Genomic DNA, 14,815 nt, shown 5'->3' on the forward strand with positions numbered 1-14,815 from the left:
AGCTTCTACCTCTGCCAGCCTCCGTTTACCTAATGTCATGACTCACAAACTTCCTGGAGTGCTCTGGGCCCCTGGTTGCCATCTCCTTCTCAGACCATAGTTGCTGTTTCTATCCTTTTACTGTCATAAGAGGCACCCAAGTAGCTCATGTGGTTCCATACATATTCCTCCCTTCCCTCGTTGTATACCAGACAGTTACCTCTGCCAACATAGTGACTTCTTGTGTCTTGTCCCTAGACACAAGAAGCCCAATGTGCACGAGAAAGAAGACTTAGTAATTCATTGGATTCTTGCTGTGCCTCTTGGCAAAAGTATGCTTCCTTTAGGGAACAAGACCCCTAACCCTACAGAGTCTACACCTGTGGAGACAGGAAGCACAAAGCCCCCAGTTGGTTATTGGGAGTGACAGTAAGTGTGGTCATTTCTTCTTCCATTCCTTGGCTCCCAGACCACCATCTTCTATTGGGGATACAATGCTAGATGAAGGTCTTTGATTCAATGCATATACTACTTCCTGGAGGATGGCATCCAGTTCTAGGAGTATTGCCTTTAAATATCACCTCAGTCCTGCGTTCAGCAGGCTGCTCCAATGCTCCATAAGGCTGCCAGCTTCCAAGCGGTGCAGTAGATGATGTGGCCAGTGAATTGCATGGTCACTGACCCACTCTCACATTTCCTTTGCTGTCAGGTGGGTCCCATCGTCTGACAGGATGTTACATGGAATCCTTTCTTGGAAGATTAAATACTCTGAAATTCTTTGGATTATCTCAGCTGAGGCCCTGTAGGCAGGAAAGGCACATCCTCAACCTGGAATATATGTCTACTCCTGTGACAATGTACCACTGGCCCTTTAAAGATTGAAGGGACCAAGTGAGTCAGTTTACCACCAAGTGGCTAGTTGGAATCCTTGATGAACTGTGCCATCTTATGGACTCAGCATTGGTCTCTGTTGCTGTCAGATTGGACATTTGTTGATGGGAGCAGCTAAATAAATCTTAGTGGGCCCGTGATATTTGGCCTCATCGCTAGCCTCCATCTCTGTTACAATGGCCACTTTATTCTTGTGCCCATTGTGCCAGCACTGGGGTGGCTGATGACTGAGACTGGCTGATACCAATTGGTTGAGCCATTTTGTTGGTTATTAAGTACCTTTTCTCTGGCAGATGTTCTCTAGTGGGTATTAACATATGATACAAAGATTTCTATACTTCACCCCATTTCTACATCCACATATCTCCACACCAGATTTTCTTGTTCTTAATCTTTGAATATTTTTTATTCTAGGAAAAAAGATGGCCAGGCAATCACTATTACCTGTGATTCCACATACAGTCTAGCTTTGGACCACTTATTTTGTCACACAAAGTGGGTGACCAGGTATATCACCCGAAGCTCTGCCCATTGTTGAGGACACTCCCTTACCACTGTCTTTCAAAGCCAGTCCTAAGTATGGCTGTCATGTGGCTGCTGTCTATTTTCAGCTTGTGCCTACATACTGAGCCAACCCATCTGTAAACCAAACACAAGTTTTTCCCTCCTCCTGGTCATACTGGAATCCATATAGAGCCATAGGTATGAGCTGAGGGAGGTGCTTGGGTGCAACAGTTTGCATTAGGCAGGGAGGGGGAAATCCAAGTTACCAGTTCATGCAGTTTGCTTGTGCCCTTGGTCCTATTTGCATTTGGTTCTGGATGTGACACTTCCATTTTATAATACATTTTTGCTAGGTCTGCTCAAACTTACACTTTGTGGGTCTGTTAGAACCCAGCTCATAATGGGCATTCTGGTCATGTGATGACATAGTGTCCAATGTTCAGTAATTCCACACTTACCAGGGTCCAGTAGTACACAAATTGTTTCTCAAAAAGAGTGTAATTCTCTGCTGCAGATGGCATGGCCTTGCTCCAGAACACCAGGGTCCTCTATTGTAATTCTCTCACTGGTTCTTCCTCAAACATTACACAATGTTTTCCCCCACCATTGACACTTCCAACACCATAGGGTTTGCCAGATCACTGCAGAAATCTTTCCTGCTCTGGCAGCCTGAGCAGTATTCCTGTGTTTTGTGCTGCCTTCTTTGTGAAGGGCAGTTCAAGATGAAATCATTTTTCTTTTACTTTAGAGAAGATATCCTGGCAAGTTCCTAAGCACAGGCCTTGTCTCCCACCCTCTGGAGCGTATGTGTCTTATCAAGGCATTCAGCATGGTCACCACCTCTTGCTTACCTGATCTGACCAAGGTAATGCCATCAATGTAGTGGAACAATGTGATGTTTTAAAGGAAGTCCAAATGATCCAGATATCTTCAGACTTTATTATGACAGAAGATGGGAGATAAGACCTATGGAAAAATTATAAATGTAGATTGTTGCTCATCCCATGTGAACACAAACTGCTTCTGTCTTTTCTGTTTAAAATATTTACAGTGGTTTAAGTTTTCGTGACCAAATTCTTATTGATACACTTTAAAATAGTGCTAAAACTAGAATCAAGGTTGTTATCTCAAAAAGAAATTCAATTGGAACAAATAATAAACCTTAGGTACGGGGTGGAATTTCTAAGTTTATGAAGAAAAAAGAAAAAAACAAAAAAAGAAAAATATCGAAATTATATTAAAATTTTTTACAACAAAAGCACTGAAAAATGTGAACTAAGCATACAACTCAGGATAGCATTAAAAAAAAAAAACAATAAAATGAATCAAAAGTGAGAGAAAGGAAATAATAAAGACATAAACAATAGTAAATAAGCCAAGCAAAAAACTAGCAAATTTGATATCTAAAGCAGTGAATCATTTTGAGAAATTAAAAAAAGAGGCTAAAACAATCTTTATTTTATTTTTTTAGTGTTTGTTTTGAGAGAGGGAGAGAGAGCACATGAGGGAAGAAGCAGACATAGGGGGACAGAGGAAAGATCCTCTGTGCTGACAGCAGAGAGCCTGATGTGGGTGATGTGGCCTCGATCTCAGGAACCGTGAGAATGACCTGAGCTGAAGTCTGATGCTTAACCAACTGAGCCACCCAGGTGCCAGAGACTAAAACAATTTTAAGAGAAAAGCTATTGAAGTGGAAAATTTTAGGGGGCTAACAATGTTATGCCCAGAATTCGTGATCCCCAAAGACCACCAGGGAGCCGAGTCCGATGCAAAAGCAAAAGAGCCTTTATTTGAGCTAGCTCGAGCTCAATCCCCTACCTGCACCGATGCAGCGGTGAGATACCAGGGAGAGCGAGTGAGTTTCAAAAGGACAAAGGTTTTATTGGGGCCTAGGGGCAGTAGGTGAGGTAATGGCTATGGCCTCAGCCGATTGGCTGGGGAAGGGTCCGAGTCCTGTTAGGCAGGTGAGGGGGCAGTTACTCAAGGGGAGGAGGCGCGGTCAAGGTGAAGGACACAGAACAAGATGGAGTCGGCTGGCGTAGGCCCGCCCTTTCATTCCCCCCTTGTCATGTAGCTTAGGGACCCAATCATGGGACCAGCTGCATTTATGGTGACAAGGGGAACAGAGTTTGGAGGTTTACGCAAAGTTCTGGGAAGCAAGTATCCCTGGGGTGGCTCTGGAAGGTCTGATTAAGTATTGTCCCCGAGCTGGTGTCTATGATCTGCCAGGTGATGTTTTGGGGGGCATGGGGACTCCCGGCAGCATGAGCAATGACAAGCAGAGTTAACAGAGTTACCAATATTAGGTGGGTCGAATGCGCTGTAGCTTGAGCTTAAGCGGGTTGTGTTGGTCCCGACTGACGGCCCATCACGTGATGAAGTCCTTCCGGATCGAGGAGGGGTCCGCTGGCCGAACGTGGGTGTGATGGACCCAGGTCGCAATGCCGTCTACTTTGAGAGTGGTGGGGTTTGTCAGCACCACGATGTAGGGTCCCTTTCAGCGTGGCTCGAGAGTCTCTCGGTGGTGCCTCTTGACATAGACCCAGTCTCCCGGCCTGTACTGATAAGGTGTCGGGGTCGGGCCAGCCTCGTAGATGGCACGGAGGCGCGGCCAAATGTCCTCGTGTGCCCTCTGGAGCCCTCTCAAGGAAAGAAAAAGTTCTTGATCTTTAAACTCAGCAATAAGTTCAGCTCGAAGGCTGGGAATAACAGGGGGTGGCCTGCCAAACATGATCTCGTAGGGAGTAAAACCCAGAGTGTAAGGAGTGTTTCTAACCCGGTAAAGGGCGTACGGTAGGAGAGTCACCCAGTCCCCGCCAGTCTCCATGGTTAATTTGGTAAGGGTCTCTTTTAGGGTTCTATTCATTCTTTCTACCTGTCCTGAGCTCTGGGGCCTATGAGCACAATATAATTTCCAGTTTGCCCCCACCGCCTTGGCTACTGCCTGTGTTACCTGCGAGATAAAAGCTGGTCCATTGTCTGATCCTACCATGGCAGGAAAACCATACCTGGGTAAGATGTCTTCTAGTAGCTTCTTAGCCACCGTCTGAGCCGTTTCATGCTTGGTTGGGTATGCCTCCACCCAGCCAGAGAAGGTGTCTGTAAATACTAAAAGATATTTATAACCATACTTTCCTGGTTTGACTTCAGTGAAGTCGACTTCCCATTGGGCTCCTGGTCTGGTGCCTCTGAGCCTGGTTCCTTTTTTATTTGATGTGGCTCTCGCGTTGGTGAGTTGGCAGGTCTTGGAGGCAGATACAACTTGCTCTATTTTGGTGTCCTGTTGGTGAATCTTGATTCCGGCATGTCGGATTAAGTCTTTTAATTTTCAGGCCCCCATGTGAGTAGACCGATGCATGTGCTCTAATATTGAGACTCCGAGCCGGTCTGGCAGCATGAGCTCCTTGTTAGGTATATACCACCATCCATTTATCTCCTGGGCCATGGGGAGTTTCTTGATCCGCTGTAACTCCTCCTGGGAGTATTTGGGCTGGTCTGGTAAAACTGGGTCTCCCAGGTCCGGTAGTTGTATGGTCATGGTGGGGACTGAAGTAAGGGCTACTGCCTTGGCTGCCTGGTCAGCCTTTCGATTACCTCTAGCTACTGGGTTATCAGCTTTTTGGTGCCCTTGGCAGTGGATAATGGCTAGCTTGGCAGGAAGCCATAGGCCGTAAGCAGGTTAAGTATCTCCTGCTTATTTTTTATAGTCTGTCCTTCTGCCGTCAGTAACCCCCTCTCCTGATAAATTGCCTCATGCATATGAGCTGTGGCAAATGCATAACGGCTGTCTGTGTAGATGTTAAGCCGTTTTCCAGCTCCCAGCATCAGCGCCTTGGTGAGGGCTATGAGCTCTGCTCGCTGGGCTGACGTTCCGGAGGGTAGAGCCTCTGCCCATACGGTGTCCGTTTTGGTGACCACCGCTGCACCTGCATACCTGTGTCCGTCTCGCACAAAGCTGCTGCCATCAGTGAACCAAGTAGCCTCGGCATCGGGGAGGGGCCGGTCGGTCAGGTCCGTCTGGAATCCATGTACTTGTTCCAGGATTCCCGCACAGTCATGTAGTGGAGCACCTAGGTCAGGGTCGGGCAGCAGGGTTGCAGGATTGAGGGCTGCACTGGGGTGGAACCGCACCCGTGGAGGGTTGAGTAGGAGGCTCTGGTAATGAGTCACATGTGTGTTGCTCATCCATCTATCAGGAGGCTGTTTCAGGACCCCTTCAGTGGCGTGTGGGGTTGTGATCCAGATCTCCTGTCCTAGGGTCAGTTTGTCTGCGTCCTTAACTAGGAGTGCTGTTGCTGCAATAATTCTTTGGCATGGCGGCCAGCCGGCAGCCACTGGGTCTAGTTTCTTGGACAGGTAAGCCACTGGGTGGTTCCAGGGGCCTAAGGTTTGAGTTAGAACCCCTTTTGCTATTCCCTTATGTTCATCTACAAAGAGGTGGAAGGGCTTCGTAATGTCTGGTAGGCCCAGAGCTGGGGCACTTAGGAGGGCCTTTTTTAACTGATTAAAGGCAGTTTCTTCTTTTTCAGTCCATTTAAATGTTTTCCCCTCTTTGGTAGCCTCATATAGGGGCCTGGCGATCTCAGCAAAACCTGGAACCCAGAGGCGGCAGTAGCCGGCTGATCCTAGGAATTCCCTCACTTCTCTTCGGGAGGTGGGAGTAGGGATCTTTAGGACAGTTTCTTTTCTGGCATCTGATAACCGCCGCTGTCCGCCCTCCAGGGTATATCCCAGGTAACTTACCCTCTCCCTGCATATCTGAGCCTTCTTCGCGGATGCCCGGTACCCTAAGGCCCCCAGGGTAGCCAGCAGGTCCTGGGTCCCTCGCTCACAGTCTTTGGCCGTGTTGGCAGCAATCAGGATGTCATCTACGTACTGTAGAAGGGTGAGGCCAGGGTGCTCCCTTCTGTACTCACCCAGGTCCTCATGTAGTGCTTTGTCGAAGATGGCGGGTGAATTTTTGAATCCCTGTGGTAGCCGTGTCCAGGTGAGTTGCCCACTGTAGCCCTCCTCCGGATCATGCCACTCGAAGGCGAACAAGGGTTGGCTCTGGGGTGCCAGCGGCAGACTGAAGAAGGCGTCCTTTAAATCTAGTACAGTATACCAGACCCTGGAGGGCACCAAGGAGCTCAAGAGAGTATATGGGTTGGGAACAGCTGGGTGTATGTCCGCGACCCTCTTATTTACTTCCCGGAGGTCTTGTACCGGTTGGTAGTCATTTGTGTGAGGCTTTTTGACCGGCAGTAGGGGGGTGTTCCAGGCAGACTGGCAAGGAACTAGTACCCCTAGGCTTCGTAGTCTCTGGATGTGTGGCTGGATCCCCTTCCAGGCCTCCTGAGACATGAGGTATTGTTTGATCCTTACCGGACTCTCTCCTGGCTTGAGCTCTACCAGGACTGGGGTCCTGTGAGCGGCTAGTCCCATTTCCCCTATCTCTGCCCAAACAGAGGGGAATTCTTGTAGCCATCTGTGTATATTATCCTCTCTCGGGAGCGCCTCCTGGTGGAGAAGGTATTCATCCTCCAGTTTCGTGGTCAGGACCTGGATGGGTGGCCCTTGCCATCGGTGACCTGAGGCCCCCCTTGTCTGAAAGTTATCTGAGCTCCAATCTTGGTCAGTAAGTCCCGTCCTAGCAGCGGGTAGGGGCATTCTGGTATTACCATAAAGGAGTGGGATACCCGGCCCGTTCCCAAATCTACTGTTCTTTGGGTAGTCCATGAATACTGGCTCATACCAGTTGCCCCTTGTACTCAGGACTTCTTGCTGGCTAGTTTTCCTTGTGGGGTGTGGAGGACCGAATGTTGTGCTCCGGTGTCGACAAGGAAGTCAACAGGGGTCCCCTCCACTTTAAGAGTTACCCTGGGTTCGGGGAGACGGTCCAAACCCCGACTCCCCTAATTACTTAATTCATCTAGCTCTAGGACTTTTACTCGATCAGTCTTGCTTCCCTTCCCGCCAGCCCTTTTTGGACAATCTTGGGCCCAATGCCCTATCTCCTTGCAGTATGCGCACTGATCCTTCTGCAGCCTCTGCTTCCCCGCTCTGGTGGTTCCTTTACCTTTTCTTGCGTCGTCTGCCAGCTGCCGGAGAGAGCGGTCTCATTCCTCGGGGAAGTCAGCAGTGATAGCTAGTAGTATTCTGGCCAGGTCTCGAGTCTGCTTACTGCTGGCAGCCGCCATGGCGCGAGCCTGCTTGTCCTCAGGAGGCTCCCGGTTATTATATACCTCTTCGGCTACCACCAGTAAGTCCTGCAGACTTTTTTCTCCTAGTCTATCTATTTTCTGTAATTTTCTCCTAATGTCTATGGCTGATTGGTTTACAAAGGCCATGATAACAGCTGCCTTGCTTTCCGGAGCCTCTGGATCCATGGGGGTATAGGTACGGATTGCCTCCATGATCCGTTCTAAAAAGGCAGCTGGAGATTCATCTTTTCCCTGTTGTACATTTCCTACCTTGGCCAAATTGGTTGGCTTTCTAGCAGCCATTCGGAGACCCCCCCATTAGAGTCTGGCGGTAGACCTGGAGCCTCTCCTTACCTTCTGCCGTGTTGAAATCCCACTGGGGCCGAGTTAAGGGGAAGGAGGCATCTATCTGAGCCTGGATGGTGGTGGGATTCCCATCTGTGCCCGGAACTAGTTTTCGGGCCTCATTGAGGATTCTTTCTCTTTCTTCAGTCGTGAACAGGACCTGCAAAAGCTGCTGGCAATCATCCCACGTGGGCTGATGGGTAAAAAGAACAGAGTCTAATAAATCAATAAGCCCTGCCGGTTTCTCGGAAAACTTAGGATTCTGAGCTTTCCAATTGTAGAGGTCACTAGTGGCGAAAGGCCAATAGTGATGGGGCTGATTCCCCTCCGCATCTGGGGGTTCGGTGGCTTGCAGGGGCAGAATAGTGGAGTTGGCGGCGGAGGCTGATTGCTCCTTCTGAGCCCTTTGTCTGGTAAAGGGCGGGCTTCCCACTGGAGCGTTTCCGCCTCCCGCTCTCGGAACAGTGTCTGCCTCCCCTGGAGGGGGAGGATGGTGTTCTTCCGGCATCCCAGAGAGGTTATACGGGGGAGGAAAAATTAATTCTTCTTCAGTACCCCCCTGTAGGACAGGGTAGAGGGGTGCTGAAGGCTGGGTAAGACTTTTCTTCTTCTTTGTCCCCTGCAAAGCAAGAATGGGTTTTGGCTCCGGAGGGATCGGGGCTAGGAAGGGCTTAAGCCAAGAGGGTGGGTCTTCTACCAGGTCCTGCCAAGTGATAATGTAAGGGAGCTGATCAAGATGGCCCGTCTTAGGCCGAGACATGATACTCCTGACTTGGTGGATGGTAGGGAGGTCGAAGGTCCCCTCTGGTGGCCATCCGACAAGTTGGCCACTCGCTAGAACAAAAAAACTGCCACCGACCCTTTCAGACTTCCACACTGAGGTTGTTAGCTCTTCCCCTCACATCCTTAAAGTGATCAATCATAATACTTAGAGGAGTAGTCTGAGTCTGTCCCATAACGTCCGTCCAGTAAGTCCACAAAACAAAACAGAGAAACACAAAAACAGACAAACAGAGGGCCCCTAGAAAGTCTTCCAACTCCATGGAAGCAAAACTGAAAGCTAGCTTAGACATTTGAGGGGATTCCACGTCCCTCCAAAACCGATGAGGGGATTCCACGTCCCTCCAAAACCGATGAGGGGATTCCACGTCCCTCCAAAACAGATGAGGGGATTCCACGTCCCTCCAGAAGGGAGAATCGGAACGTCTTCCAAAACTCCCAGCCCGTGGTCCTCCAGTGCGTCCACTTAGACCGCGTCGGGCACTACCAGAATTAAATGAGCTCACACAGAAAAGACAGAACAAACAGACAGACACTAACCGTGGCCAGTCAGGCTCTCCGGGTCGGGGGTCCCTCAGGGGTCTTGGGGATCCTGGGCCGAGCCCCCAAATGTTATGCCCAGAATTCGTGATCCCCAAAGACCACCAGGGAGCCGAGTCCGATGCAAAAGCAAAAGAGCCTTTATTCGAGCTAGCTCGAGCTCAATCCCCTACCTGCACCGACCGCAGCAGCGGTGAGATTCCAGGGAGAGCGAGTTTCAAAAGGACAAAGGTTTTATTGGGGCCTAGGGGCAGTTGGTGAGGTAATGGCTATGGCCTCAGCGGATTGGCTGGGGAAGGGTCCGAGTCCTGTTAGGCAGGTGAGGGGGGGTTACTCAAGGGGAGGAGGCGCGGTCAAGGTGAAGGACACAGAACAAGATGGAGTCAGCCGGCGTAGGCCCGCCCTTTCAACAACATCCATTTGTATTCATAATAGGTTCCCAATTTTCTTTGTGGAATTATCTTTCTTCTATTATGGGTTGTTTTGGTGGGAGAGTAATTCTAGTCACCTGCTTTCCAAAATGGAAGTTAAGAAATCCATTCCCTTTTACAGACCAGGTATTGATCAAAGAATCTTTCTCCCTGGTGTTTGGATCCTGAGTTAAATGACAGGAGAACAGAAGAACCAATTGGGAATTCTTTACTAAAGCAGCAACAACAGCAGCAGCCTTGTACCCGTCAGACGTTTTAGCTGTTAGTTGTAAGACAAGTTTCCTGTGATTTCTTTTGGCCTTCCTGAGTATCCTTACTTGCTAAGCCTAGTTTGTAGCCTATCAATAGTGTGAATATCCTATTATCTTCCAAATGAATTTTCTTTTACTATAGTTAACCAGAGTTGGTCTGGAGGCTTGTCACTTAGAACCTTAAGTGATAAAGGCATGTGCAACTTATCAAATAATCTGAAGATTTGGATAAAACTTTCAAGGAAAGAAAATTCAAATAAATTAATAGCCAAGAAGAAATAGAAAAGTTAAAGATTTTAAGACACTAAATGTCTTAAGACAAAGACACTAAGTTTTACTAACTTTCTTAGGAAAGATTATTCCTCTGTTATTTAAACTTTTCCACAACACAGAAAAAGATGGAAAGTTCTCCAAATTATTAGCAATGGTTTGCCCTCTGAGCCTTTGTCTGCCTTCAGGCCTCTCGGCAGCGACACCTCACCTCTTCTTAGAGGTGAGGATGTACCAGCTGTCAAAAGGCAAAACAAAACAAAACAAAACCAACAACAACAAAAAAAACAAAACAAAAAGCCTCCTTAAACTGTAAATTTCCTTGGGGCGCCTGGGTGGCTCAGTTGGTTAAGCGTCCGACTTCGGCTCAGGTCACGATCTCGCGGTATGTGAGTTAGAGCCCCGCGTTGGGCTCTGTGCTGACTGCTCAGAGCCTGGAGCCTGTTTCAGATTCTGTGCCTCCCTCTCTCTCTGACCCTCCCCCGTTCATGCTCTATCTCTCTCTGTCTCAAAAATAAATAAACGTTAAAAAAAAAAAAACTTTAAATTTCCTCACTGGTTCCACAGGAAGAAATTAACAATGGTAAACTTTTAAGAAAACACAGATAAAATATTATTAAGATAGGCATGTCTTTTAAATTATAAAACTTTATTCTACTAAGGTTGAGATGAATGGAATTTTAAAAGTATACTGGTATAAGGTTAAAATTCCACTTTTCTCTCTGTTCAAAAAACAAAGTTTCTTGTACTGTTCTGCTCTTGATAAGACAATGTAAACAAAGGTTGTTTTTTGTTTTTTTTTTTTTCTCCTTGCCAAAAAACCAAAGCTTTAGGTTTCATCTTTATCAGGTCTTTGATTGCTTAGGTAAAACTTCTCAATGTTAAAGGAACTAGGTTTTGCTAACAACTATATAATGCTATACATTTGCCTTTAGGGTCTTTTATTGCCACGTTGGTTAAATAAATAAAATGTTAAGATTTATAATGATTTGTAATCCTATTTAGGATATGCTTTATAATAACTTCCTAAGGTTATCACAAACTTCCCAGAATTTAAATGGTAAGTAAAACATTTAATATTTAAACTAATTTAAATTTGTTAGCTCTGTCTTTAAAGTTATCAACATTAAATATAAAACTTTATTCTACGAAGATGTACTAGGTCGAATAAATCACTGGGTTGAATAAACTCACATTATCTCTGTTCCAATCTGTTAACAAAAGGATGACTTAAAGTAATGGTTAACTTTGTTTGCCTCATAGTTTTTCATGGGTAATTGTTAAGATAGCTTTCAATGTCTTCAGTAACCTAAAACGTTAAAGTTTTGCTTGCATGATAAATTAATATTAAATTCATTGGATAGCTAATGAGATAAAAAGCTAAAGCACTAATTACTAGATGTAGGTCTGTGCTTTTGACTTGTTGCAAAAAACTCAGGATATTTGAACTGTTATAAAACATGCCTTGTGCTTAATGGATTCATAAGTTTGCCCTTCAAGAAAATTCTGATAAAACATAGAGTTCACAATTGGTAACTACTTAGTTTTCACTGGAGACTAAGGTTTCTAAGAGTTAAAATTTTGCTACATGAAGTTAAAACTGCTAAAAATAAGAAAAGCAACTCTATATGTAGAAAAGTAGGAGATATAAAAGGAAGATATAAGAAATGGAAATATATTTTTATTAAAAGTTAAAAAAAAAAAAGAAAGTAATTTTGTCCTAAATGAGAGCTGGTTATTTGGAGAGAAATGGCTTGGGACAAAATCTAAATGCAAAAAAAAGTGATAGAAAGTTCATGAAGAAAAATCTTTAAAAAGAAATTTTATGTGTAGTCAACCCAAACTAAAGTTAAAATAAACGGATTTTAAAAGTATACAAGGTTAACATTAAAATTCCTCCTCCTTTAATCCAAAGTCTGGGGAAATGATGGCAAAACCCTTGGTGCCGGCCTCCAAATCCTCCACATTTGTGTTGTTCCTGTTTAGCAGAGGAATGGATGCCTATGTCATATGAAAGATGGAGAATATGTAAAGGGCTTTTACTAAGATACATGGGAGCCATTTTACTAAACTTAGCCCTTTGCATGTCTCAAATGGATATCCACATGGCTAAAACATTATTTATATAAACATTACTGAAAAAGACAGGGGAACAGACCTTAACTTGAGCCCTTTAGCCCCCTTCCTCAAATGCCAATGATCAATATGTAAGTTACCACTGAACAAAAATAAAATTAATGCATCCTACGATAACCACAGAAAAAATACATTTTTATTAATGATAATAAATAAGTAAACAAATAAATATAATTTTACCATAAAGGGTAAAACAACAAAACAACACACCGTTTTAAGTTGTCTTACTTAAGCCTTGGTTGGAATTATCCATTCCTTATAATCCACAAGGCCAAACAATTATAAAATGAGCATATATTACGCTCAAAAACCTATTAAAAAACAAAAAGGAGGAGATACCCCTGGCTGTCTGCATTACAACCTCAGCTCCTTCTTGATCATGCTGTGATTACTCTTAACTTTTTAAATCTTAATCCTCAAGGACTAACTGCAGTTGAGTGACATTCTTCAGAATAAGATAAACCCTCTCACCCTATGGTGCTATGCAAAACACCTGAAGGGGGGCCCACACGGACTGGGCCCATGAAACTTCTCACCTGGGGTCGAGGACATGCTTGTGTTCTTTCAGATTCCAGACTTCTGTGGGTTCCCTCACTTTTGGTAAAGCCTTACCATGGCATCATGGAGACCCCCAGAATATCTTCCAGTAAGCCAGAACATCCAGAAAATGACTCTGAGTAAACGGCCACTGGCCCCCTTCTTCAAGATGGAACAAGCCTCTTGATGGACTCATCCTGAAGCCACTCTACAAACGCCAAGTCCTTGCCCCTAACATAACATGGGGAAGCCTTGAATGCCTGTCTAACCAGGCCAGCATTCTCTTACAACAGAATGATATTGCATATACCCTTAATTTGCATCTGATGGCCATGATTTCTGCCATTAACAAAAATTCAATATGTGTAAGCCTGATTATACTCCTTGCCCTCATTTGTCCAGGCCAAGCTCAATGTCCATATTGGGCTCATCTCCTTAAAACACCTATGTTTGATAGCATAACACTCCTAGCCTGGGATATTCCTATTAGCAATGATGATAGAGTTCATGGAAGGAGCCAGTCTTAACCTACCCTTCCAAACTGAACAAGAGCAACAAAGGTAATCCCTGAATACTCTGTAAGCACAGATGGGCCACCTATATGCTTTGGAACAGGCGACCACTGTGTTACATTTCATTCACAGGCATGGATAGCAAAAAAAATTGTACTTACTACAGGGAGTCTCCATGAGAAGTCAAAAAATTACATACAATCACCCTCCTAAATTGCCTCAATGTCAATTAAAAAAAAACATAAATCCTGAGGAATGGGTTAATTGGGAGCTCTGTAGAGGAGAGGCTGGTAGAGTTCTTGTAAATACTTCCAAAGGAGGCCCATTGATTGGGCCTCTGTAGGCTCTGCTCAGACCAAATACTCCAAAAAAGAGCTCTAATGGCATCGATATCAAGACGACATTGTTTCAGATATAACATCTGAACCCACTGTATGGCGTGAAGGAGGGATGACTCTCCCCCAGTCCACATTAACCTGATGGGCCAGTTCATTCAGAACTTTGGAAAACTGGTACTGGATTATGAGGCATGGCTGCTTGGAAAGGCTACTTAATGAATGTTTCAAATAAATTCTCCATCTCTTTTAGATTAAATGAGACTCATAAAATTCAAGCATGTGTCAGACTTCCTTTTCTGTTTATGTTTCTGTTTATGTTGGGTATGCCTCATTGGGACCCTGATAACCATCTTCTTACTTGCCATAATTGTTCCTTTAATACTTGTCTTAATTCTCCTATGTCTTTTAACCAGGAAAAACAAAGCTTATACATCCTTAAGGCACAACATGGGGTTTGGAGGCCTGTAATCATGGATCAGTTTTGGCAACACTCCCCTGAAATGTTTCTCTTAGATAAAATACTGAAACGTGTCTTACATCGCACCCAATGGTTTGTAGCTTTACTGGTAACTGCTCTACTTGGGATTATAGCTATTAAAGCTACAGCAGCCACAGCCAGTTTTGCACTACACCAGACTGTACAAACTACCCACTTTGTACAAAACTGGCATCAAGAGTCAGAAAGGCTGTGGAACAGCCAATGGCTGACTGATTAACCGAATAGAGAGCCAATTATCTGACTTGCAACATGCTGTTCTTTTTCTAGGAGATCAATTGATTAGTTTACAATAACAGGTAAGGCTTCAATGTGATTGGAAGATAACCACTTTTTGTATCACTCCCCATGTATATAATCAATCCAAGATATCATGGGACCTGGTGCATCGACACCTTCTTAATCAAGGTAATACCTCCGCTGATCTAGCCCAATTGCAAAAGGACATTTATGAAACGTTCAAAAATAAACTTGAGATGCTTTCTGGTACTCCTTCTCTATCTGAGATAACTAATCGAATCTCAGAATTGAATCCAATGAATTATATAAAACCGTTAAGCTTTTCTGCAATCAGTATTTAATAATTTAATCTTTGTCTTATTACTTGGCATATACCTAGTCTG

General features: G+C 45.0%; 2 protein-coding genes across 2 annotated transcripts in view; both read right to left on the reverse strand.

The window, feature by feature from the left end:
- Positions 1-14,815, reverse strand: part of CFI (complement factor I) — an 86,881-nt gene that overhangs the window by 56,786 nt on the left and 15,280 nt on the right. Inside the window, exon 2 of the mRNA XM_078445819.2 lies at positions 2,226-2,340. Within this exon, the coding sequence (XP_078301945.1) occupies positions 2,226-2,249 (24 nt within the window). The 5' untranslated portion in view covers positions 2,250-2,340. The remainder of the gene's footprint in view (positions 1-2,225; positions 2,341-14,815) is intronic.
- LOC144616151 (uncharacterized) lies at positions 7,669-9,394 on the reverse strand. The gene is made up of 2 exons (XM_078445821.2): positions 7,868-9,394; positions 7,669-7,789 (listed from the first exon to the last, which is right to left on the reverse strand). The coding sequence occupies exons 1-2, from the start codon at positions 8,659-8,661 to the stop codon at positions 7,669-7,671; spliced, it is 915 nt and encodes a 304-aa protein (XP_078301947.2). The 5' UTR covers positions 8,662-9,394.

The sequence above is a fragment of the Panthera onca genome, chromosome B1 (assembly GCF_046562875.1).
Source record: "Panthera onca isolate mPanOnc1 chromosome B1, mPanOnc1 haplotype 2, whole genome shotgun sequence".
In the NCBI taxonomy this organism is placed as follows: domain Eukaryota; kingdom Metazoa; phylum Chordata; class Mammalia; order Carnivora; family Felidae; genus Panthera; species Panthera onca.